Below are 27,159 nucleotides of genomic sequence, written 5' to 3'. Positions count from 1 at the left end.
ATGTGTCTGTGTGTTTATGTGTAAATGTACTGTATATATGAATAATTGTGTGTAAGTGTGTGTGTTTATGTCTATAAGTATTATAGTATGTGTGTGTGTGTGTGTGTGTGTGTGTGTGTGTGTACCTGCTCTGTGCAGTGGGCTGCTGGACACTTTTCTGGCTGGTGCTGGCCGCTGCGGACTCGCAGACGCAGAGCCCGGCGAGATGGAACGTTCACATGGCGTCAGCCTGTCGTAATCTTCCGAGTAGAACGACCCGCTACTCCCCTCCCCGTCTGACACGCGGTCCCGATCAGGATCCCGATCCCGGTCCACATCCGCTGGCTCCTTGGTTCTGGTGCGGGCCCGATCCAGCCCGGACTCCCGGTCCAGGTCATGGTCGTGGTTGTGGTCCCCCGGCGAGCTGTCGGAATCCTCCCACCGCTTCTCCCGTTTCCGGCTGCGGGCGTACGAGCGCTCCGACTCCTTCCCGACGCTGCGGGCGTACGAGCGCTCCGACTCCTTCCCGACGCTGCGCAAAGACTGGCAGCTCAGCTCGAGCTCCCGATTGTCTTCGGAATTGTTCGGAGTTATGCCCTGGGAATTCATGCTTTCCCCTTCCTGAAGAGGAAAGATCACACACACACACACATATCAGACAACAGCATGGAGGGTGTGTTTGCCAGTGTTGGCAGAGGGGCAGGGAGCACCACCTTAGAGGATGAAGTTGCAGTATGTTTTCTGATACATGACTCATTAACATGAGCACACACCATCTGGCTCCTATTTCCTCACCTCAGAGCAACTCTAGGCCCCTACGCCTAAAGCACTAGGGAGCTCTGGCACACTAAACACACCCACACACACACACACACACAAACACACACACACACGCACAAACACACACATGGCTCACTTACATACGGACACATGCACACACATTTACACTCTTTCTCTCTCTCACACACACACACACACACACACACACACATATATTTACACTCACCCATGTACATATTTGTTCATATACAAGCACATAAAAACACATGTATGAATATGTGCATAAAACCAACTCAGTTATACCAGAGACTTTCTAATGTGGAGACACAGCACTCAAAAAATACTCCATAGAAATGCATGGGGCTAGTTTGTCACGCCAATATGGCCGTTGTCTACACATATCCCACCCCTTCCTCGGCAAAACGTCGACATGTGAATACATTGAGCCAATCATGTGGTGTGATGTGAATACATTGAGCCAATCATATGCTGTGTTGTGAAGACATCGTGCCAATCATGTGTTGTGATCTCGCCGCTGGCACAAGATTGGTGTCGTGAAGCCTTGCGCACGCACAGTTCGACCCAAAGACTGTGCCCGATGAGTGCCCATAAAACGTTGGTATATGGCCGCCGAGTGGAGGGACTTGCCTAAAAGGACTTTGGTTATACACACTAGCATGTGTGTATGTGCTCTCTAACTTGCTCATACACACACACACACACACACACACACACACAAGGTCATGTCTCACAAAAAGTAAACATCCCCTGTGCTGCAAGTATACACGCGAGAAGTGGGTCAGCTGAAATGAAAAAGGACATATCAACAAAAGTGAATCCCGTAGTAGCCTACATTATAATTTGACATCATTCTACCCTTCCTGCTTGAAATACCGTCCCCATGCCTTGGAAACAGCCTCAGAAACAACCTCAGTGTGTGTGTGTGTGTGTGTGTGTGTGTGTGTGTGTGTTCGTCGAACATGTATCTTGAACATCAGCACCCCAAACACCATCACCACTAATCTAAGCGAGACTTAAGTGTCTTGCTCTGGTTACTGTTACCTTGGTGATTTATCCATTAAGGGCCGTGTTCATTTGGCGAGTGGAACCAATTGTTCATCTCTCTTCACAGACGCCATGGACACAAATACAAAACAATATCAACCAATGATGCAATGCAGCTGAAAACAGGACAAACGTTCCTGGTCTCTCTCTCCCTCCCTACTTTTTGTCTTTTTTCTCTCTCTCTCTCTTTCATGTGTGTGTGTTTGTGTGTGTGTTTGTGTTTTCCCCTGAGCCCCAAATTATGGAGAAGCAGGGATGAATATCTCAACAAATATTTGTAAAAATCACGATATCACCGCTCTGTGTTGCTGCACCAAGTCAAGAAGCTGATTAGTGGTGCAAGGCCAAAATGCCCCCTTGTCGTACCCCTGATATATTTATCCTCTAGTGTGGAGAATTGGTTCATGCCTATCAGAGCTGAAAAAGACACAAAACGCATCAAACGGTCACTGCACATCTCACAAAACAGGTATTTTCAGACAGATTGATCAGAGCGAAATGTTAAACTTCTTCATTTATAATCAGACAACAAGAACATAACATTTTGTGTTGATTTTGGCAAGGGGAAACACCAAGAACACACGTTTCAGACTGGGCTGACAAAAGCACTCACTACCAAGCTAGAGAATGGCAGGCTGCACATGTTCAGTTGGCACTGGTAGCCTGTGGCTGACATTTCAGGATTAAGACGATTTAGAGGGCTGGCCTAGCGATCTCGCAGATGAGATGCATGCAGGCTCTTGCTGAACATGCGTTGCCGCCTGCCTTCTGCTTGCTATCAGACGGTGACTTGGCCAACAGAGGAGCCATACTCAGGTCACGAGGGGTGTGTGGGGTCTAATGATGACCTGCTGTTTCTGGCAGGTCTCTCCAACCAAGTCTGCAGTTTATGCGGCCCCTCTGACTGAATCAGCCACAAACGTCATCTCTCCTGCCCTGTTGCATACAACTACAGCAACAAAAATGAAGCAAGCCACCACGGGAGGCTGCCCAACAAAGACGACAGCAGTGGTACTTAGGCCTAATGTAAACGTTAGCTCACGGCTATCAATAAACGTCAAGTTAGGTAATAAAGCAAACAAATCATACGACGAATGATGATAACCGTATCTATCTACCCAGTTATCTTTTCTCTAGTGATAACACGCACACCTGGTCAGACGATTTTGCCTAGTGAAGTAACAGTTAAAGTTACTGAAGATGTAACGACAAGACATTTTGACTTGTGAGCTACAGGTGGAAGGCAATCTCATATTCCATATTTAGCTAGAAGCTAGTTAGCGACTGACCTATCTCCAATCATAACACTGTACGTTGGTACCTCGGTAGGCTACTTAAACAGACACTCCACACTGTTCACATTCAAGTTGCAGGACAAAAAAATCATATCATGCATCTTGCATTACTGGCAGGCGGCTCGAGTAAGTTAGATTTCCCGAAAATTCATTAGCTTGCTGGATAACGTTTCTGTCAGCTGTCACTGTACAGATAGCAAGCAAACAATTGGCTAATTGGAAGCAGAATTCAGACACCAGTGTGGAACCTACCTTTCTGTTCATTTCCACAAATTCATGTCTTCTGTGTGTTGACGCCTGAAGTGAGGAAATTGCAAGGATGATTCAGGAGTTAGCAAAGCAACTGTTGTCCCAGCTACCCAAAGAGCTAGCTTGCTAGCAACATTGTTGTCTTCCCATGTAGAAAATGGCCGTGGAACTTTCTTAAGGGTGGGTAACTAATTTCGCAACCCTTTAATTCGACGACACACACGACCACAATCTAGGTGGGGTGGCTGCGACGGGACAGCCGGGATTACAGTCAACTCCAGCTCGCCGAAATCATTCTTGCAGACAGATCGAATCCACGCCTCGGTTGCTCCGACTGTCACAGACGCTTCGCCATGGCAACACGAAGTCAAACCACTTGTTGCGTAAAGTTCCGCCTGTTCGATACATTATGGCTACATTCTATTTTCTATTCTGATGATTGGGAAATGTTTGGATACATTTGTAACAGTGACGATAACACGAATCTGCCCGTGGTTGTTTAAATAGGCTTGCATTCGTTAGTATTAAGATTTGTTGTTCACGATAAAAGCTCTCTGGTATCACATTATTATTTCTATGATCAGAAACATGCATGGATTAGCCTATGTGTTTACAGGCATTGAATTCCCTGTTTCGTTTATGTAGGCTAACTCAAAGTGGATGAAGTTAGGATAGTATGTGTGTTTAAAAAAAACATTAAGGAACGCCATTTCCCATGATTCATTGGCACAAATTGGTCCAGGGATAAACGGTGTAATTCCAATGAGGGCCTGTTGGGGGAGTGATGCCTAGAGATAGAGGCGATCACAGTTATTATGGCAGTATAAATACCGAGGACTCGCCTCCGTTTGTAATTTTCAAACACTTCTTGGCGGGGGAGGTCGACGACAGTCTCCTGGCTCTGTCAAAGTACTGCAAGAGAGAGATAGAGAAAGAGAGTGGGCTAACTGTGACGAACCGACGGGCCACTTGCTTCCTACGGGGATTATAGGATGGTAATCAGGGTATACATCGCCTCTTCCTCCGGGTCTGTCGCGGTGAGTAGAAGGGGAACTGATCCAGATTTTTGGGAGTAGTCATTTCTGAGTAGCATCCACTGAAAGGGAGAGTGAAAACCCAAGCTTGCGCAGTCATGAAGACTGCACTGTATCCGTTCACGACTGCTGACCATGGGAACAGGGGAACAGTTGTTTATGTAACTTCCCTGCGTGGACATGGGCAGCTCGCTCGTGCGGAGTCGTGCAGATCAGAAATATTTTGCATGTACCTGTCAGGCTTATGCAAACTTTAAAAGAGAGGGATAGACTTGGTCGCGATGGTCAAATCATATTAAGGTGTTTCTGCATTATATTTGAGGTATCCTGATCTTGCTTATGAATTAGGCTACTTCTTTTAAACTGAAAACATTCGTGCGGGTGACACTCACACGCACATATATACACATCCACATTTTCGGATTTTAAAACATTTGTTTTACAATTGTAAACACCACACACATTAGTGCGTGGCATTATGTTCAGATTGTGTATGCAGCATTGTTGTCTCATCCTACTAAATATTCAAGGCAAGTCATATTAATATATATTATATTGTTTACCAATCACGCGTAATAAGAATTCCCTTACACTTCCAGATAGACCTCTGACGTCTCTAGCCTGTTCACATAGTCTGACTGTGTCAATGCGATCTATATTGTGAATCACGGCAGCAGAAACCATGAAGGGTCAAAGTGCATGTCCGATGTAGTTTGCTTTCTGACGTGTAGAACATACAGCGGTTATTCATTCTGTCACACGCCTTTATTTAAAACATGCCGAATTGAGGAGCAACAATCATGCCTGAGTAAATACACGTAAAAACGAGTTGTATGGAGTCTGATACTCAATCTGACAAAGTGTGAAAAGATGGACATGCGCAGCAAGTGTGATGAAGGTAGATATGTCAGGGCGTCAGCACTGCACGACTGATATAGAGACAGAGTAAACATTTCATGTTTCTGACATATCTACTTTAATGCCGTTTCGATCGGAGACATGTCAATCATTAATCCAAATGCTTTGTGCACTGGGCTAGTGCACTACATACCATTCTGAATATTGTGTATTGAGAAGGTGTGTGTATGTGCGCGCGCGCGTTCTGTAAGGAGGGGTGTGTGTGCACGGTGTACAGTACTTCAGACCGTGTTTGGTCGTGATTATAACAGTGCCTCGCGCTTAAAGTGGAGGAATAATGAGAGCCTTAGGTAATGGCTTGGCCAAGTAAGGCTGAGATTTCCCACATCGCCATTTTCAAACTAAATTCATTCTTGTTTACAGAACGAGTTATTTTTAGAGTTGAGCCCAGTATGCAGTAGTTTCACGCACACACACACGAAGACAGAACTGATCTGAACTATTTATTTAATTATTCATTTATGTATTTATATTTTATTCTTCTTAATTTTTCTTTCTTTTCTCACTTTTTGGTTTGAGGGCTACTTTCTGTAAACAATTACCACCCACATTGTTGTGTGGCAAAGTCTATCTATCTATCTATCTATCTATCTATCTATCTATATATATATATATATATATATATATATATATATATATATATCTGTCTTAAAAAAAGCTATCTGGTGGCTGAAGCAGAAGAGACACACACACACACACCTCTCTACTAATTACACAGATGTAGACAGATGGGTGTGTTCTTAGCCACACAGCTGTTCTGTTACACAAACGGCTGACTGATTCCAATCCTAGAAATGAGCAACACACACACACACACACACACACACACACACACACACACACAACCATACATACACCATGAAATGAGCAGCACTGAGATTATCGAGAGGCTTATGGTCATTTCAGATGAGGTGAGAATTACCCACAATATTTGATAATCTCCTCTCTCTTTGATCATTTTTTATCTGGACTCATGGGTAGCCACCTCTTGGTTGTGCATAATGCCAATGTCAATGCCTCTCTCACATACACTGTCTCTTTTCTTTTCTTACTTTCTCTCTCTCACTCTCTCTTGCACACTATCTATCTATCTATCTATCTATCTATCTATCTATCTATCTATCTATCTGTCTGTCTGTCTGTCTGTCTGTCTGTCTGTCTATCTATTTATCTGTCAAACAATCTTTGCACATGTCTGTCTGTCCATCCGTGCCCATCCCTGCCCATCCGTGCCCCTCAGTCCTGCTGTTACTGTAAGACAGTGAAGCCACTGGGCATGTTCAGTGCAGGCTGGGTAATGCCAGGAGAATCCTTACTTAACATCTGCCCAGATGCCCTCAGTGTCCAGGCAACACACACACACAAACACACACACACACAAAATCACACTCACACCATGCACTGTGTGGGCTGTGACACAAGCATGAAAACCTTTTAAGGAAAAGACTCAAAAACACAGCTGACAAATGAAAATACTGAAACACACAGATGACAGATGAAAATACTCAAACACACAGATGACAGATGTGAATGCAGCTGATGAGCCCTTTAGTTTGTACGAATTCTCAAAAAAAGAAACACCCATCACAAATACACACACTAAATGACACATCCCACTCATACCCTGAACTGAACCACTCCATCCATGGGACTCTTATTAGAATGATGCTATGGGGTAACTAGATGAACCGCAAAGCGGTACAAAATACCCCCCACCCCCCCCACCCCGCTCAGTCCTGCACATTCTATCCGCAAAAATAACTCACGCTTGTCAATTTGTCTACATCCCTTACTCCATCCCCTAGTCTTGCAACTTTTGTGTATGTAAATGAGTGTGTACATGTGTGCGTTTGCTTTTGTGTATGTGTGCTTCTCTGTGTGTTTATTTTCGCTTGTGAATGTGTGTGTGTGTGGGGGGGTAATGGGGTGTGTGTGTGTGTGAGTGTGTGTGTGTGTGTCTGCTTGCCTGCATGTGTGTGTTATATGTGTCTGTGTGTGTGTGTGTTCGCTTGTGAGTGGGTGTGTGGGCGTAATGGGGTGTGTGTGTGTGTGTGTGTGTGTGTTTATGTGTGTGCGTGTGCCTGCTTGCCTGCATGTGTGTGTTTTTATGTGTCTGTGTGCGTGTGGGTGTGTTTGTGCATGTGTTCGTGTATGTGTTTTTGTTTGTGTGTGTGTGCGTGCGTGCGTGTGCTTGTGTGCGTTCCTATGTTAGTTAGTTAGTTAGTTTATTTGTCCTTATATAGGAAATTTGTTTTCACCTACCATACAATACAAGCCTCACAGACATGAAATGCATAGATACACACAGTTACGGTTCTTCACCCACCACCCTGTTACCACATACCCCACCCACATAGATGTTAACAGCACATATACAGCACATATATCACAACAGCACATATACATCACATTACACAGATACAAACAGGAAAACCATCACCAGTTGGCATTACAGAGGAATGAGGGCGGCACAGTGATCCATCACCGCTGTGCTTTTTTAAAAAAAAAATTTTTTAGTTGGTATGGTATAGTATGTAAGTGTGTGTGTGCGTGTGAGTGTGTGTGCGTGCCTGTGTGTTTACGTGTGTGTGTGCGTACCTATGTCTGCATGTCTACTGTGGATGTGTTTATGCGTGTGTGCGCGTGCGCGCATGTGTGTGTGTGTGTGTGTGTGTGTTTGCGTGTTTGCATGTGTGTGTGCCTGCATGTAAGTGTATGTATCTTTATGTGTGTGTTTGCGTGTGTTTATGAGTGCGTGTGTGTTTACATGTGTAGAGTACAATCACTAAATGTACACATATATTAATTTATTGTATGGCCCCCCATGAACAGAATTCCATGAAAATTCAGAGGGGGTCATAATGATCCTACACTTCAAATTCCATGCAGTTTTGAACCTGCCAAAGATACCTGCGATTACAATGCCTCGTTTTTGCTTTTTCATTTTTAACTAGGTGGCGCTATACATCAAATGAGTGGATATGGGATTGGTTGACATGGCCCCTGGAGGCCAACATACAAAAAGCAATTGGTCATCCTAGCCCCTACGGTTCTCGAGATATTCACAGAAAACTGTGTCTGCCCGACCCTCCTTTCTGATCGAAACGAAAAACAATGGTTCCGTGTCATCCTTGTGGGGCTACATGCCCACCAAGTTTTGTGCACCCCGATCTTTCAGTGTCCTGGGAAACGTTGACACAAAATTAAATATCAGGTGCTCGGGCCCTGAAAAGAATCCTTCCAGAAACAATAGAACGTCGCAACTTCGGTGCAGGCCACACTCCCATGCAGAGCCCTAATGAAACAACACACAAAGACCTCACATGTCATAAGCTGTTTCATCAAATCTCCCAAAGGTCATCACCATTTATCCTGTAAATAACAATGGTCATACACAGCAAATAACAACCAGTAAGACAATGACCCCATTTATTGCAAATTGCTTCACTCGATTACCCCAAAGATGATGATGCATTGTAATGGCGCATATCTGGGTTAATATAAATCATGCTCATTGTGTATCTGGAGACACCCCTCGCCCCTCATCCCCTGTGCCCAGAAAGCGCTCTCACACCCCTCGCCCCACATGCAGGCACACATAAACACACACACACACACACACACACACGAAGAAGGACTCCAGCTGAGTGTTAGCCTAAGAGCACTCTGTGCTTTTGTCTTTGGAGATAACCCACACTTTAAGACAATGGCAGCATTGTGAGGCCAGCCGCACCCTTTGCAGAACAGGTCGCTGGTCTGTGATGTAGGCTGAAGGCGTGTGTGTGTGTGTGTGTGTGTGTGTGTGTGTGTGTTTGTGCTCTATCTCTGGAAAGCACGGGGAGATACTGCAGACCCAAGTTAATGTTTAAAGGATGACTGTGGAGCAGCCACAGGTTTATTATTGTAGGCAAAAAATGTTACTGACCTGTTTTTAGTCCCTGTGTGTGAGAGAGAGAGTTTAAGTGTGTGTGTATGTCTTTGTGTGTGTGCGTGTGTGTGTATGTGTGTGTGTGTGTGTGTGTGTATAATAAGTGAGGGTCAGACATGGACGTTTGCCCTTGTGTGTCTTTAACTGCATGGCTGTTCCCACCTTGATCATTTGTTAGTGAGGCTGGTTAGAAAGTACAGGGGCTGAAACAAGGCCACCTCCTCAGGCACAAATGCAGAAAACTTTAGTAAAACATTTAATATTTGTGCGTGCGTGCATGCGTGCGTGCGTGTGTTTCTGTTTGTGTGTGTGTGTGTGTGTGTGTGTGTATGGTCTTGCATAATTCTCCAAGGTTATACAATCAGAGTCTAGACTAGAGTCAAAGTGGTCAAGCTCTCTCTCTCTCTCTCTCTCTCTGTCTCTCTCTCTCTGTCTCTCTCTCTCTCTGTCCCTTTTCTTCCCTTCACTGTCTCTTTATGAGCTAGTGACTCCCTGTATTCATCTTTCAGTGGGATGAAACCTTTAATTGGTTCAGTGATGATGACTCTCTGTTTCTCTTTCTTTCTCCCTCTCCCTCTCTCTCATCTTTTGCTCTTGCTCTCTCTCTGTATCTATGTGTGTGTTTGTGTGTTTGTGTTTGTGTGTGTGTGTGTGTGTGTGTGTGTTTGTTTGTTTTAATCATGGTGACTGAATCCAGCTGAACAGCATGACAGCCGGAGCCCAGCAACACAATCTGCATCCTCAGCAATTACTGTGTGTGTGTGTGAGAGAGAGAGTGTGTGAGTCTGTGCCCGTGAGTGCTTCCTCTCTTGTCTCTCTTTCCCTTTCCCTTGTTGTCAGTGACAAACACTCTCTTACTGTCACACACACACATACACACACACATACACACAGCGACAGAATTCGGTGTAAATCTTGCATACTCCCCCAACACACATACATCACACACTCCAAGGCAAAGGCAATTTGTAGTCAGATTTATTAGCCTAATAGGTTACCATAAATTGTTTGGCCTAACATTCATATTTATGTGAGTCTCTCTCTCTCTCTCTCTCTCTCTCTCTCACTCACTCATACGACTCACACACACACACACACTCACACACACACACACACACACAGTGTAATGTTATCACAGTGCTCTTTCCATTTGTGTCAGACATTGAGAAAATCTAATATGTTTGGAGAGCTTTGCTGATGGTTGGGGTTGACGGGGTTTGATCTTAATCTGTGGGAGCATCACTGATATGGAATGTTTCTGTTCATCAGTATATATATTAAAATGTTTGTAAGTCTCTCTCTCTCTCTCTCTCTCTCTCTCTCTCTCTCTCTCTCTCTCCCTCTCTCTCTCTCTCTCTCTGTTCCTCAGTCACATAAACACACAGTCAGATTATACCAGTGCCAGATGTTCTGCCTGAGTCCCTGAGACTTGAATCAATACTAACAGCTTCTGTCTGGCAGGCGGCGGTCACTCATTCTGCCATGGCGCTCTGTGCTGTGCCAGTCTGCCGACCACACACACACACACACACACACACACTACCTCCGCTAAGGCCATCCTCAAAGCTGAGATTTCAGATCCTAAAATACCACTATGATGCTGAATTATCTCTGCATGTACGAGTCAATGACTGTATATATTGCGTACATCAGCATTGCTCCAAATGTGACAATGATGGCGGAACGGTGGTTTCAGTTCTATGGAACCTACCTGACCATCAGAACACACGGTGCATCTATACAGTCATTGGTGAGAGTACACAGAAAAAATCCGGGTTTCCCCTTAGATACAGCACACACACACACACACACACACACACACACAGAACACACCACCTCTGTGCTAAACGTACCCCAGCTGAGCTCGTCTGTGGCAACAAACCCCACAGTAGTTTCCTGTGCAGGACAGGGACTCAAAAAGGACTTGAACAGCAATAAAGTGCCTTAGCCAACTCAGATTGACATTAGTGAACAGCAATAAAGTGCCAACACAGATTGACATTAGTGAACCAGTGAACTAGACTGACATAACTGGTCTACTAAACTAAGACAGACTGACATTACTGGTCTACTGGCAGTGCTGGTTTACAGACCTCTTGATGTGAACTATAAAGCTCTCAGTTGCCAAGAGTAGATATCTTGTCCTAGTCAGTGCCTGACAGAAATCAATGTTGTAACATAACACTGACCCTCCACATGCACACTTAAGGACACACATACACATATGCATGCATGGAGATACACACACTCACATGCACACAGACACAAATGTGCATAAAGGCCAACATACACACACATACACACACACACACATGCACACATTTGGGTAAGGATTACTCTAAAAGCATCTTGTGCCACCAGAGATGCAGTTGTGTATGAGTGTGTGCTTGTGTTTGTGTGTGTGTGTGTGCGTGAGTGAATGAGTGTGTGTGCTGGGTGTTAGTGTGTGCGCAATGTGAAACAGCGTCTGTTATATGTGTGTGTTGTGTTAGTGTGTGTGCATGACCAAAAGTGTGTGGTTGTGTTAGTGTGTGTGCATGAGCAAATGTGTGTGGTTGTGTTAGTGTGTGCAGTGTAAAACTGAGTGTGGTTGTGTTAGTGTGTGTGAAATTGTGTGTGTTATATGTGTGTGTTGTGTTAGTGTGTGTGCAGTGTGAAGTTGTGTGTGTTATATGTGTGTGTTGTGTTAGTGTGTGTGCAGTGTGAAATTGTGTGTTATATGTGTGTGTTGTGTCACTGGTGAATAAGGAGGGGATAATAGTGCTGATCGTCATTGACCTTCATTGACACACATACTGTATGCAATCTATGAGAGACACACACACACACACACACACACACACACACACACACACACACACACACACACACACACACACACACACACACACACACACACACACACACACACACACACACACACACACACACACACACACACATACTGTATGCAGTCTATGAGAGAGATACACACACACACAGGCACACATACACACACACACACACACACACACACACACACACACAAATAGCCCTGTATGATTACAGACATGCTAAAGTGAGGGACTGATCATGACCGTAAGGAAGGCTTTGTCAGAGAGAGACGGGGGGGGGGGGGGGGTCTCTCAAGTCACGTCTGCCCAGTAGGCTCTGCAACAGAAGGGCAAGGGAGTCCTGAAGTCTTCCTGTAGCAGCTCTTATGCTTCAGACATGACTTCACACACGTGTGCACACACACACAAATGCTTGCAGTCTGAATTCCACACTCCCTGTTCTGAAAGTTTTCTCTTTGCACCTTTTTTAACATTTAAAATGGGCCTGGGAGAAACCTAGGGCTATTTGGGAAGCTACATGGACAGCCATGTGGTATGGACGATTTCTATAATTCCACAATGTCTGAAGATTTGAATAAAATAAAATTGATTATCATGGCTATATTCATGACAAACTACACAGAAATAACACCATGATGAAGTTCATAAACCACAAAATATGAGGGTTAATGTTCATATCCAGTATATTTTGAACAAGGCTATCTTCAGTGCACACTCTACGCAGAAAAATAAGTAGTGGCACACATTACACAAGAATATTATAACTTAGAACATTATAATATAAAATATCTAAAGACGTGTGCAGTTTACTAACTTCTGTTTTTGCTGTGAAAGTATTTCGCCGGGCACTGAGTGTGTTTTTATAGAAAGTTCTTCTGCTGCACGGTGGTGCTGTTTTATGGAAACGCTGTCCATTGCAAGCCAAATATACACTTTCAATTATCTTAAAAGGTCTGACTTCTGAAGGTCTCGTCCTCTCTCTCCATCTCCTGCCCGTAGGTGAAAAAGAGGCAGCAGTCGATTGTGGGCTTCCTGGAGGCGAACCGGATCTCGTTTGAGGAAGTAGACATCACCATGCTGGAGAACGAGAGGCAGTGGATGTACCGGAACATTCCGCAGGAGAAGCACCCTGAGAAGGGCAACCCCATGCCCCCGCAGATCTTTAACGGACAGGAGTACTGTGGGGTACGTTTTATACAGTGTATACACACACACACACACACACACACACACACACACACACACACACACACACACACACACACACACACACGCATGCATGCACACAGGGTCGCTATTAGGCAGTGAAAAGTTAGGACAATTCCAAGGGCTTGCACTGACAGTCTGGCTTCATAGAGCATAATGACCACACACTAGGGGTGTAAAGATTAACCGATACGTATCGGTATCCGTTTTTAACGTGTAAGATACGGCTACATCGATACGTTAAGCCCCGTATCGGAAAAAAACTGAAATGAACCTGTCGTTATATCGATTTACTTGTTATGAATCGTTCACAACCTTTTCTGCTCGCTCAGACCATAGACAGTAAAAGATATGGACAGAGTCATCACGTAGACGTCAATCGAGGCGGGTGAAGCAAATTTCAACCGTTTCCTGTTGGTCGACGAGGCTTTCTGCGCAGGCTCAGGGGACGTAAATGTAACGTAGGCACGTAGTCTGACTCGTGTAACTCTTGTAATAGCTGCACCGAGAGATTGGGTATGTAGCCACTTGCCACATTCATAGCCTAGGCTACTGTCAATCCATCAAAACTTCGCAGAAATGTGCTCCGATGCTTTCGTTCTTATCCAGAGAATACGGTTATTTTGCTCCTGTGCGACGCTTTCACCCGCTCTGGTTGTATGCTCATTACGTCACTTTAGCATTGATTTCGGAAAAAAGTTTATTACTCAGCCGTTAAGTCAGTTACGAGGTTATGACGCCAATTACACAATGTTGTATTACTCCGAAAATAGAAAAAGTTCATATAAAGGCTTAAAACGCTTCAGCTGTAACGTTATTTGATGTCAAAGTGGCGCCAAAATTGAATGGGCTTCAATGGGATGGCTAGGTGAACTGGTCTACTATTTAGCCTCAGATCAGCCATAGTGTCTACGCCAGTGGTCTCCAACACGGTGCCCGCGGGCACCAGGTAGCCCGCGGGACGGCTATGAGGCGCCCCCAGCGCACCTTCTAAAAATAGCCAACAGGTCGCCTGCAGATCACGCTCTAAAAACACGCTCCATTGTAAAGTTTTCAATAGATATTAAGTCTAGACCAGAACCATTTTAAGAATGTATGGAGCCATACATCTGTAACATTAAATTGATATTGGTGATACCTTACAAATTGTAGCTGCGTTAAATTTTAGCCTTTGGCTCCAAATCCGTTTCCCATTCAATCTTTAAACAACAACGGAAGCGGAGCGCATACACGCTGCTTGCACGCATAGACAGTAAGGGGGAAAAACGTCCTTGTCTGGTGTAGCCAATGGAAGCATATCTTTGCAAAAGTTCTGTGGCCATTCCATGTTCGTCAAATACGGTTCTTGATTGTTCAAGGACTGAAAAACAATTGCTTTAGCTCACAGGCCTTTTCTCCTTCGTAGGCTACTGCCGTATAATAGCGCTGAAAATGTTGTGGCATGCATGACTGAGCAGGACCGTGCATTACCTTTTTTTGTCAGATCATGGAGAGATTTCAAGTGTGCAATAACTTTAAAAGGAGTTTTCATATGTTAGGGTGGTGTGGGCCATTACTATTGAAATGTTAAAACCGAATTGTCCACTGAAATCAGAACTTAAACAACCCCTGAATTTATAATGGTGGGTGGGTATAATGGGTAAAAATTGTAACCCAAATTATTAATTGCACAAAAATATTGTTTGTTTTTTTTGTGTTAAAAAAAATTAGATTAGATTCCCCATGCAAACTTTGAAATGAACAAACTGAACAAAAATGTTGGTAGTGTTGCATATTGATATTAAAGTATTGAAGAATCAGATGAAAATTCAGTTGCTTAATATATACTTATAGGCCTACACAATATTGATAATTTAAAAGTAAAAATCACATAGGCCTATTATTTAGGAGGACAAAAGGGGTGAGGGTCTGTTTCTGTTGAGTAGCCCTCCATATGATTTTGGTCTTCAGGTAGCCCTCATTCCCAAAAAGGTTGGGGACACCTGGTCTACGCTCTCCGAACGTTCGCCTGCCCCCTTGGCTCAGACTCTCATTTACGTTCCAAGCAGCGCGTTCATCCCACTTCCGGTTTTGAAACTATACGTGACACGGAATTGTGGGTAATGCAGTTCGTTTTTGGTTACATTCATTGCCCAAAGTTGTCAAATGACCTCATTACCCATCTACTGCAACTTAAGCATGTGACAACTTGCACTCGGTCGGCTTTGGTTTTTCGAAATCCAGCGCGAAATTAAACACTTATAGCATGCCTAAGCAGCAGCAATAGCCTAGTCTGTAGAGTATAACCTTACCTTTGATGAAGGGATTTCCTTAATGTTAAATAATAATTTGGCCCTTGCTGCTAAAACAATGCACAAATTATTAGCCAATTATTTTGTTCATATTCACTCAGACTTGTGGCATTATAGGTTTCTGCATTAGGTCTACTGTTGGAACAAAATAAGCCCAGAGTTTATTGATTTATAGGCCTATTTTATTCTTGTAGGGTAGGCTATATGAGAAAAGGCCAAGAGTGTCTTAAGCACTGTTTTATTTTATTTCGGTATTGTCTTACCTCAACAAGGCTACAGCTCCATGAAATCAATCAGATATAACTCTATAAAATCTTTAAAGTCTATAAAAATTATTTTTATGTTGTATTTGGCTGCTATGTTTGACTGAAATGTAGACTATTCTTTTTTAATTTCAATACAGTATATGAAACAAACCTCAGTTTAGATAATCATATTCACACATTTTTTGCCTAATTGACCATGACCATGATAACCGATATAATATTAGGGGCACATTAATTTTATATAATAATATAATATAATTTTATATAATACTATAATATAATAATATAAAATTAATGTGCACCTTGAGCAAATGATAAAAAATATTTCAGAATGCTTTCCATTCTTGAACTGCATCGAATTGCATCGAATCGCATCGCACTGAATCGTTTTTTATGAACATGTATCTTTTCTTGTATCGAATCGTGGCCATGTATCTAGATGCGAATCGTATCGTCTTTTACATGAGAGATTCACACCCCTACCACACACACACACACACACACACACACACACACTGATATCTAGAGTCTGATATTTAAGGGTCCGTTTCCAGAGGGAGCATTAGCAGGCTCTACACGGTACTGTACCTTTCCTCTACGCCTCTGGGTCACATGTTTACATGTTCAGGGATGGAGTATGAAGCATGGGCTTTTTTTCTGAGGGAAAAATGCATACCTCTCTTCCGTGTGCAGAGAGGCATAACAGGGCTTCTCTTGTTTAGAAATGTGTAGCCTTTTCAAAAACTGCTCACACATTGGTCTATGGGTGTAGGTGTACATTTGAATACTAGTGAACAGTACTGTAAGTTGTTGTTGATCATATTTTTTTAGTAACAGTGGTCATGTGGTGCAATCTATTAATTAATTAAATTAATGAATTCATGTGCATTCTGTTAATTAATTTCTACGTAGCCTACACAAATTGTGCAGTTTTGCAGCTGAAAAACAACATTTATTTCCAGAGAACATTAAAAAACAATTTACTTACTTACTGATCGTGTAGAGCCTACAAAATAGTCTCCGGTTCTGCTCCCACCTACTTGAATGCCCTCATACAGACATACACTACCTCCAGACCGTTGCGCTCCTCATACGAACAACGTCTAGCTCTACCACCGGTACGCTCAGGCCAATCCAAACTTTTCTCATTTGTTGTTCCTCATTGGTGGAACGCACTACCAGTTCCTACAAGGGCAGGGACATCCCTCTCCATTTTCAAAAAACTCCTGAAGACCCAGCTCTTCAGAGAACATCTCCTCTCATAGCACTACTTACAACTAGTCTTGCTGATCCTAGCACTTACCACCTGTCTTGAACTGACACTCAACTGTTTAAAAACAGCACTCACTGATGCACTTATTCTTACTGTACTCTACCTTTTTTTAAATGGTCCTAGAATTGAGAGAATTGCTTTAAAACTTAAACTATTTACCATGTTGTTAGTCGCTTTGGTTAATAATGTGTCAGCCAAATGTAATGTAATGACTTAGGCCAGAGACTTTCTAATGAGGAGACACAGCACTCAAAACATCCTCCATAGAAATGCATGGGGGTTAATATGGCCGTTGTCTACACATACCCCACCCCTTCCTCGGCAAAACGTCGACATGTCAATACATTGAGCCAATCATGTGGTGTTATGTGAATACATTGAGCCAATCATATGGTGTGTTGTGAAGACATCTTCCCAATCATGTGTTGTGAACTCGCCGCTGGAGCAAGATTGGTGTCGTGAAGCCTTGAATAGGATTCCCGACGAGTGCCCAAAAAGTGTTGCTATGTGGCCGCCGAGTGGAGGGACTTGCCTAAAAGGACTTTGCTTAGGCCTGTTACTTTGAGAAGGAGCATAGGCCACTGACACTGGCCAAAATGACAGTTTGGCACCCAACATTAACCAGTGCATTTTCAGTTTTGTCATTTGATCATTGTCCTGATCTAGGCTGATTCTAGGCCGAGTTTTTTCTGATGTGATGTAAGCGCGAGTGTCATGTCATGTGTTTCCAATGGGGGTGCATCGTCATCGCCGTAGCCTGCATAGACTATGAGGAAGCACTTCAACATGTGTGTGAGCCTTGCGTTCTCAACTGCGCCAATGTTGCTTGTGTAGACTATGAACCAGGCCTTTGACTCACTGAGTCTGTGTTCTATCCATCATTTGAGTTAAGGCCTTTGTACACTGAGTCCATGCAGATTCGGACAATTGACCTGATAAATAAATAAATAAATAAAACATTTTTAGTATAAATAAAGGCCTTTACCATACATGGGTTTGTTTTCTCCCCTTGTAAACCATGTTGATTAGATGAAGTTTGAAGACACTTTGGATTGCTTGCGTATGCTTCTAGCATGATTACTTTAGTGAAGCAATCTGTTTGTCACTGTTTAAATATTTTTGTCAGCCTCTCTGATGTGTGTAGTGTTGCCAAACACACTGTTGAGGGTCATCTGATTCTCCACTGATGTGTGTAGTGTGGCCAAACACACTGTTGAGGGTCATCTGATTCTCCACTGATGTGTGTAGTGTGGCCAAACACATTGTTGAGGGTCATCTGATTCTCCACTGATGTGTGTAGTGTGGCCAAACACATTGTTGAGGGTCATCTGATCTCATCTCCACTGATGTTTCTCAGGTCTACTGGTACCCACTGAAACTTGTGTTGCTTTAGACTTCCCCTTGTAGCAACAATGTGTGGTTAGTAGAGGTGCATCCAGTTATGCCTGCATGTACTGTGTGTGTGTGTGTGTGTGTGGTGGGGGGGGGGGCGTATGTATGCATGTGTGTGTGAGTGTGTACGACCATATCGCGCACACACACACACACACACTATAATACACAAAGAGTTAGATGTGTGTATGTGTGTGTGTGTGTGCATGTGTGTGTTTTATTTTGAATGTGTGTGTGAGATTCCAGTGAGCGTACTACTGATGGTTTGTGAATGGGCACAGCCTGCATTAGGCCGCATGCGTCTCACTGAGCGTGCATGCCCTGCCGTAATCCTGCCGAAATCCCATCAATCTCTTAAAGAGATTACACACACCAACTCTATCTCTCCCCTTCCTCCACCAATAGAAACGGCATCATCTATATCCTTTGGTCATGCCTACTCAGCAGGAGCCAATCACAGCAAAGCAGAGGCAGAGGCAGATTCTGATCCTAATTGTCCATCAAACATAAGATGTGTGTTGTTGCATTGTGTTTAATGCAGAGGCCATAGATGTATTTATCCATAAAGAGTAGGACTGACCTGTATGTGGGGTTATAATATATACAGGTGAACTGTATGTGGGGTTATAATATATACAGGTGAACTGTATGTGGGGTTTTAGTATGTCCAAGTGAACTGTATGTGGGGTTTTAGTATGTACAGGTGAACTCTAGTAGAGGTAGATCTAGTAGAGAGCAGTGTTTCTTGATCTGAACTGAATGGGGCACAGTCACATTGAACTAGTTTGACCCTCTAGTAGTAGTCCCTGTGTTTATCTGTGTGCACACTCGTGTGTGTATGTGTGTGTGTGTGTGTGAGTATGTATAGAGGTGTGTGTGTGTGTGTGTGTGTTTATTTTACACAGTCTGTGGTGTTTGTACAGGACACAGTATAGATGACTGACAGTACTTGTCCGGTCATCCTCATTTTAAAGGTGCCCTGCCACACGTATTTCATTACTTTGTGGTAATGTCTGAAGTTCTACCAGGGACATTTTTTGTGGAAAAACATGCCTTGGTTACTTTCAAGCCATTCTAGCGTGGTAAAGCTTGCCGGAAGACTCCGCTCGATTTGCGCCAGTGCTCATTAATATTCAATGAGCTAAGCTGCTTGACTCTGATTGGCTAACAGCTAGTCGGTTTCGTCCATAACATAATAGTCGTTATCAACTAATTTTAGCTTCATGGCATGAACTTAGCTTGGCTAGCGAGTGCTAGCATTGTCCAAATGGGCATAAATAAAACCTGCTAGGCTAGCGAGTGCATTAAACCTGAATAACATAACACTTCCTTGAGTTGACAATAACGTTTTACTTACGGACTGAGCACTGGTCGTAGACTGCCGCAATGGTAGCTGTTATCAACCAGAGGAGGCTCCTTCATTGAGGAAAGGGAGGAACACCCTCCCTAAAATTTCAGAGAAAAATAAAAAATATATAAAGTGAATTACTATTCTGATAAATTACTGTTAATATATTACTATTTGAACACTTTAAATGAACAAAATCGTTCCCCTAGGTCAAAATGCCAACAGCACCCCCTATCGCAATTGAAAATTACTGTATGGAGGAGCTTCCTCCTCAAGCCCCTCATTGAAGTCCATTATAAATGCCTCGGACCCCAGCGGCTCGTGAATCACGTCGTTTTCAATGGCCAAGGGAGGTAGCTCCTCCGTACAGTAATTTTCAATTGCGATAGGGGGTGCTGTTTTTAGCGGCAACGGTGAACTAATGAGCAGCTAGCTGCTCTGCAAGCAAGAACGTTATCTGCAGTCATACAACTAAGAATCTTGTGTTGAACGGAAAGCTTGTTTTTTTGCTCCTGAAATAAACAGTACAATGGAATCAGAGGACAAAGTCCATCTTTTATACATTCAAATACAGTGCAAAAGTTAGGATCAAAGCAGGAAGACCAGATCCAAAAATGAAGGATGGTAAAGGCTAGTGTAGGCTACTGAATGCTACGTAGGCTAGTATGACAAATAGCCTACTCGTGACTAACTGGTAACGTTAGCACTGGTCTGTCACAAACGTGGACAGTTCAGGGATTTGGTGATAAAAACATATTCGGATAGTTATGCCTTGTTATAATCATCCAAGTTATGCCTCAACTAAACAATTGTTAAATGATGTTCTTGTTGTTAATATGCTCTTGTTTTCACCGTTCTAACTGTATCTTTGGATGGTTACATTGTTAATGAATGTTTCAGACCATGATGCATTCCTTTAATGACATTTGCCTTTCGAGTATAAATTCCCACTTAGCTATTACAACCTGTCTTTAAATAATAGCAATTTGGCTTTAAAAACATTAGCATGTTATAAATAACCACTTTTAAGGTCTATTTTTAATGGTCAATAGTTACATGGTTTTATAAAACAAGTGTCTATTTTTAGTATTATAGACTTTTTTGCAAATGTATTACATTGAGCAAAACCTCCAGACTTTTCATAATTTTGCACATCAGGAAAACAGTGTTTCATAACTAGACCTACATATCTTCCCTGGCTTCCTAGACCTAAATTTACATTTATTTACATTTACATTTATTAATTTAGCACTATTATCTTGTGACTTGTATATTTAAATTATATTACAGTCTATTGTCCCTGGAGGAGTTTGGGGTTAAGTGCCTTGCTCAAATGCACAATGGTGGAAGCCAAGAATTGAACCCCCCCCCCCCCCTAAGAATTTCAGAACTGCATTTATTGCACAACATTGCCAGTTAAAATGCTACATAGTACATTCTGCTGCTATAAATGTGTCTGGGTAGGTGGCCTATATATTCGTTCACAGATGCCACCAACACCATCACAAACACCAATCAAGCGGACATTTCTTCCTCCGTTATTTTTTTAACCACCGGCCGCCACAACTAATTTTAGCTTCATGGCATGAACTTAGCTTGGCTAGCGAGTGCTAGCATTGTCCAAATGGGGATGAATAAAACCTGCTAGGCTAGCAAGTGCATTAAACCTGTATAACATAGCACTTCTTGAGTTGACAATAACGTTGTATTTACGGACTGGGCACTAGTCGTAGACTGCCGCGATTGTAGCCTACTGCTCCAGGCTTCAACAGCAACCTTTTTGCAAAGCCTGTGGCATTGTTCCAAAAAATAAACTGAAGGCATTTGATCCTCAAGTCTGGGTTCTTGGGCAAAATGAATTGTTGAAGTTCTATTCGTGCATAGCACACAAACCCGTTGACATTCAGCCATCCTTGCATACGAAAACTGTAAACGAGCTAAACGAATTTTGTGGGCACGGTCTCAACTGGGCAAGCTCATGAATAGTAATGAGCTTAATCAATTTCACGACAAACTGAAGAGCTTTTGCAATTGGCCTGATTTCTCCGCTTATTTCTTTTCAGTGGCTAGAGCTGACAGAGGAGGTAGCTGTTCATTTTCACATTCACGACATAACACAAACAGATATGGACCTAACATATTTAAAAAATACAAGTAAAAACGGTTTTGTGTGGCAGGGCACCTTTAATCAGCAGTCCCATGTTACCTCCTCAAATCTGACCGTTTATACAGGGATGACAGACCAGTAGGTAGAGAGAGGGATGACGGGGATTAGTAATCCACTGGGATTTGGGTGAATCCAGATACAGTGGTACAGTATATGGTTTTGTGTTTATTGTTCTGCTACTGTACAGCCTTGTTGTCTGATTGCAGACTCTCTATATCTCTTTTGACAGGACTATGAGGATTTCTTCCAATCGAAGGAGAATAACACTGTGTTTTCATTCCTGGGACTCAACTCCCACCCCTCAGTGAAGGTACTGCTGTGTGTGTGTGTGTGTGTGTGTGTGTGTGTGTGTGTGTGTGTTCATATACTCACACACACACACACACACACATAGGCACACCTCACACTTACTCATCCCATTTCTATGAGTGTTATCTTCTGTCTGATATAAACTGCTGCAACTCTATTACACACACAATCAGCAATTTAGGGGCCAAAACGGTCTCCATCTCCGAGTGCCCACTCCAGACCAATATCACCCCACCTCCACCCAATAAAACTCCACTCCAGACCAACACCACCCCACCTCCACCCAATACAACTCCCTCCGATGTCCAGAATCAACCCACTCATCCAGCAGCCAGTCTTCTTCTTCCTCTTCTTCTTCTTCTTCTTCTGTTCCTTTCCTTCTTTTCTGCAAGTCGGTCTATGGCTCCTCTTAGTAAAACACCCGTGGCTCTCTAAATTAAACACATTCTTCCGATTGCCACTCCCTCGTTTTCTTCTTTTTTCCCTTTTCTCTTCTTGTCTTTCCCCCTCTTCTCTGGGAGTGAGTCTGCATCCCCTTTAATGATGTGAGACTGCAGGGACAGAGCTCTGGGAGTGAGTCTGCATCCCCTTTAATGATGTGAGACTGCAGGGACAGAGCTCTGGGAGTGAGTCTGCATCCCCTTTAATGATGTGAGACTGCAGGGACAGAGCTCTGGGAGTGAGTCTGCATCCCCTTTAATGATGTGAGACTGCAAGGACAGAGCTCTGGGAGTGAGCATCTAATCTAATCTGATTACCTCTGGACGACTGCGTCTCTGCCTGTCTGTCGTCTAGCTCCCAATCAATACTCATTTGGGACATTTCATTCTGTCATGAGCAACGTCCTCAGTGGGCAATCAGACCGGGGATTCTACCATGACCAGTGGTAACTGAGGAGATGATGAAAGACGATTGTCGACTGTGACCGTGACAAAAAACGAAAAACGATGTTGATGTCGCTGATTATTTGCCATTGTCTCCGTTGACAGGAAGAATTAACTATAATTAGTTTAATCTAATCTTGCCCAAGTGTCCCTGTTCTTGAAACACATGTATGAGGAAGGAGATGGGGACGAAGAGTTCAGGACCATCTAAATCATCTTTAGATTTTAGATACATTTTTTGATCATATTCACTGAAACCGACACTACGCTCCGACAGAACAACATAAATCAGCCGGTTTTAGAAAAAAAACCCGCACTTCTACCTCTACATAGAACCTGTTATTTATTTTGCAAAAATCCACAGCTCCCAGTTCTTCTGGTCCAATCAGAGCAGGGCTGTGTGAGATCTGACTGTCAATCACAGTCTGGTGCAGTCTGGTGCGCACTGACAACCACAAACTCGATGAGAAGGTGCTCGCATGGTAGTAGGGGAGGGTGTGAGAGTTGTAAACCCCCTCAATCTGTCAGACTTGCCAACTGCAGCTTTAAGCTACTGGGACCTTGAATTTTCCCTTGGGGATCAATAAAGTATCTATCTATCTATCTATCTAGAAAGGACAGGTGTAAATAGGTTTCAGCAGAACCATCTAGAAAGGACAAGAAAGGACATGTGGACCCTTACTAGCCCATAGACTATGAGTAGGTTTCAGGCTGATGTAGGTGGGATTTCACATTTGTCTCCTTGGCATTTGTCATGATAAACTCCCCAAACAAAACAACAAAAATGATGTGGGTCTTCCATATGTAAGTCACTCACTACACAAATAAAAATCAGTGTTCAGATCATTAAATGTATTCATTGATGCAACTAATTATCTACACCTACAACACAGTAAAGCATACTGTTGCTTTAGGTTTCAGAATGTTGATGAATTTATTTAACTGTGCCTTATAAATAGTGCATATTGTTGCTTTAAGTTATTGAAGGAGTTGAAAGAGGGAGTAGTAAACATGTGCTGTATGTCTCTTGTGTTGTTTGTTGATCTTGTGATTAGGGGGCTACAAGGTTGTCCGTGTGGTTGTGTGGTTGAGCTTCACTTATCCACCTGTTTATTTGTTTGTTTGTTTTTGTTCGACAGGAATCCGAATCATAAGCGTTGCCATGGAAGAGTGTGTGGATAGAATTGTGCCGCATCACTTCCTGTTTCGGGGATCTCACCCAGACCACACTGAAGCCTTGCCAAATGATGATGCTGTCCACACACACACACACACACACACACAGACACACACGCAGACACATATACACACACACATACGCATATACACAGACACACACACACACACACACAGACAACTGCGGCAACAGAGGAGTTTGGCCCTCAACAATAGACACTTATCTTTTTTTGTCTTTTGTATGACTTGTATACTTGTGACCGGTGGGATGTAGCTGATATTATCTATGCTCAAATATTAGACTATAATGTGGCTTCAGAGATGGGAATAGGATGACGTTTGTGCTCGTGTGTGTGTGTGCGTGTTTGTGTGTGTGTGTGTGTTTGTGTGTGTGTGTGTGTGGTGAAGTTCAGAATTCTATCTGTTTCACTGACAAACAGAATATATGATTGACCTGCCGTGCAGGTCTGTTTGAATGTGTCCGCGTGTCGGTCCACACACACACACACCCGGACACTAACAAACACACAACGCTTTGTGTGTGTGTGTGTATATGGGTGTGTGAGTGAGAGAGAGTGTGTGTGATAGATTTTATCTGGGTTCAATGAGGGTCAAGTCTAGAGTGATGATAAGTAAGGCATGAAGACCTCCATGTTTTGTCGTGTTGTTTTCGATGTCACTCTCTAACTGTTAATGTCAGATATGCCGTTACGTTCCAGGAACTGTAATGTGATGAATATTGTGTCCCCTCGCTTTACTCCGAAAGGCCTTGTCAAGAATGACTGAAATGATTGACAGCCTTAATTCTCAGTATATCTCTCCTCTCTCGTTCCTTCTGCCTCTTCTCTTTCGTAAATATTTGTCTGAACTAAATCCCTGCACCGTAGTCATTTCCGTGCTGTGTGTCTGCTGTCTGTCTGTCTTTGCTTGCCTGTCATTAGTGTTGAAATTGAAGAATGTATTTCTCTCTTTTAACTCTCTTCTTAGTGGTTAGTCCTTTTCTCTCTCTCTCTTTCTTTCTCAGGCGGTTATTCACATGTAGCATGAAACACTATAGTGACACACACACACACACACGCACTTGCTGAGGTCTGTCCTGCATTCAGCAGTATAACGAGTGGACAAGAGTTTGTGACTGTCGACTTATGAATGGGTAGTAATGGGTAGTAAGCAGCATCTCTTTCTACTGGTCTGTGGTAGTGTTTCATTATTTGGACATCTGCTTTGTCTGCCCCCCCCCCCAACACACACACACACACACACACACACACACACTCACACACATATTCACTCACTTTATGTGGATTAAACGGGTGGTTTTTCCTGGATGGAATAGGAGTCACATGTTCTTTGACCTCAGATTAGTGTGGCAGACAGTCACTGCTTTCCATTATATGTCCCCATCTCTCTCTCTTCTCTCTCTCTCACTCTGCTCCCCTCTCTCTCTCTCTATTTCTCTCTCCCTACCTAACCCCTCTCTCTCCATCTGTCCCCCCACTCTTTATCCCTATTCTTTCTTTACATCCATCTCTTTTTTTATTCTTTTCATCTCATCGCTTCTTCCATCCCTTCCACCCTTCTGTGATCCTCTCGGCCTTTTCTCTCTGTCTCTCTCTCTCTCTTTTTCTCTTATTAAATTATCATGGGTGGATGAGCTCCTCATTCATGTTTGCACTTGACTGACACACATACAGAACTCTCCCTCGTCATCTCTCTCTCTCTCCCTCTATTCCTATTCCTTCACTCAAAGGCAGTCGCTCTCTCTCTCTCTCTCACTCCCTCTGTAGAGCTTTCACCCTCTCTCACTCCCTGCCCCTTTATGTCACTTTCTTTTCCTGTCTTCATGTCTCTCTCCCTTCCTCTCTCTCTCTTATCTCTTCTACCCACCCAGCCTTTCCATCACACTCCTCTTTTCTTCCTCACTGTTAAACTGCAGATTAGCCAAACGCCCCCTGGTGGCCACTGACCGTCATGCTGATTAAGATGCTAACTATTTTTCCATCACAGAGAAGTATGAAATATTGTATTGTTTTGTAAATAAAACAGTATATGCCTGTCCGCCGTGGGTCAGTTCTTTGCTCAGTGAAGCTGCGTCTGGCAGACTTCTGGACCCTCATGGTTTGTTTACTTTGGCACTGATGTGAGAATGGCCCCCAGGTGTTACCAGGTGTTATGTGAATGCAACCAAGTCCTCTTGGGAATTCAGTGAAGACAGAAGGAATGGAATGAATGGATCTGATCTCTCATCGGTAGATGGGCCATATGCTCGGAAGGCTCTTAAGCTGGCTCATTTATTTCCGGTCGAGGCAGGTGTGATTTTAATGTAACTTCTTGTTGACTTAATTAGTGTGTACACGGACCTGGTTGGGTGTTGCACCTAGTGAATCAGCATGTTCCGTTGTAGAATGATTTATGTGTGTGTTAAAATTTTTATTATTGGGCAAACAAGATATTCAGTGTCGGAGCGAAGCAGGGCCGGGGTGGGGCCACTTTTCAGCCCGGGAGTTTCAGGTCCAAGACCGGCCCACTTTTTTAGTGGTGGTGGAAATTGGAAACAGTTCCACTCTTACTATCCTGTAGTTTAGAAATAAAGCATTAAATGTACCGCAATTCCACTAAGAGGCATATTGAACTATTGTTTACATGTTTTTTCTTACATGTTTTTTCTGCATGGGTCAGCTATCATGTTGTTGTTTGGTGATTTACTCCTTTACTACACCCACTTCTGAGCAAACAAGGCATATAGGTTGATCATGTAGCCTACT

At 43.2% G+C, this 27,159-nt stretch overlaps 2 protein-coding genes across 5 annotated transcripts in view; one reads left to right on the top strand and one right to left on the bottom strand.

The window, feature by feature from the left end:
• Positions 1–3,727, bottom strand: part of lca5 (lebercilin LCA5) — a 42,553-nt gene extending 38,826 nt beyond the window's left edge. For all 4 annotated transcript variants that reach the window (XM_076273255.1, XM_076273257.1, XM_076273256.1 and 1 more), the window contains exons 1-2: positions 3,372–3,727; positions 126–600 (exon numbers count right to left, since the gene is read on the bottom strand). In XM_076273255.1, the coding sequence (XP_076129370.1) occupies positions 126–600; positions 3,372–3,383 (487 nt within the window). In that variant the 5' untranslated portion in view covers positions 3,384–3,727. The remainder of the gene's footprint in view (positions 1–125; positions 601–3,371) is intronic.
• A 519-nt stretch (positions 3,728–4,246) lies between these two features.
• sh3bgrl2 (SH3 domain binding glutamate-rich protein like 2) lies at positions 4,247–26,452 on the top strand. Its single transcript, XM_076272775.1, has 4 exons — positions 4,247–4,405; positions 13,082–13,267; positions 22,255–22,335; positions 24,358–26,452. Exons 1-4 carry the CDS (start codon positions 4,361–4,363, stop codon positions 24,370–24,372), a joined length of 327 nt encoding a protein of 108 aa, XP_076128890.1. The 5' UTR covers positions 4,247–4,360; the 3' UTR covers positions 24,373–26,452.
• The last annotated feature ends 707 nt before the right edge of the window (positions 26,453–27,159 follow it).

This window comes from Alosa pseudoharengus, unplaced genomic scaffold, assembly GCF_046254945.1.
Source record: "Alosa pseudoharengus isolate Yale_2024_CS ecotype anadromous, Long Island Sound unplaced genomic scaffold, YU_APseudo_1.1 YU_APseudo_1.1_scf_7, whole genome shotgun sequence".
Lineage (NCBI taxonomy): Eukaryota > Metazoa > Chordata > Actinopteri > Clupeiformes > Clupeidae > Alosa > Alosa pseudoharengus.
The sequence above is the reverse complement of the archived record's forward strand: the minus strand, read 5'-3'. Positions and strand labels throughout refer to the sequence as shown.

Bases quoted from the DNA above. Each gene is read 5' to 3' on its own strand.
- sh3bgrl2 (XM_076272775.1), top strand. From the start codon at position 4,361: ATGGTAATCAGGGTATACATCGCCTCTTCCTCCGGGTCTGTCGCG. The intron at 4,406-13,081 runs GTGAGTAGAAGG...TCCTGCCCGTAG, and splicing joins CTTCCTCCGGGTCTGTCGCG to GTGAAAAAGAGGCAGCAGTC. The intron at 13,268-22,254 runs GTACGTTTTATA...CTCTTTTGACAG, and splicing joins ACGGACAGGAGTACTGTGGG to GACTATGAGGATTTCTTCCA.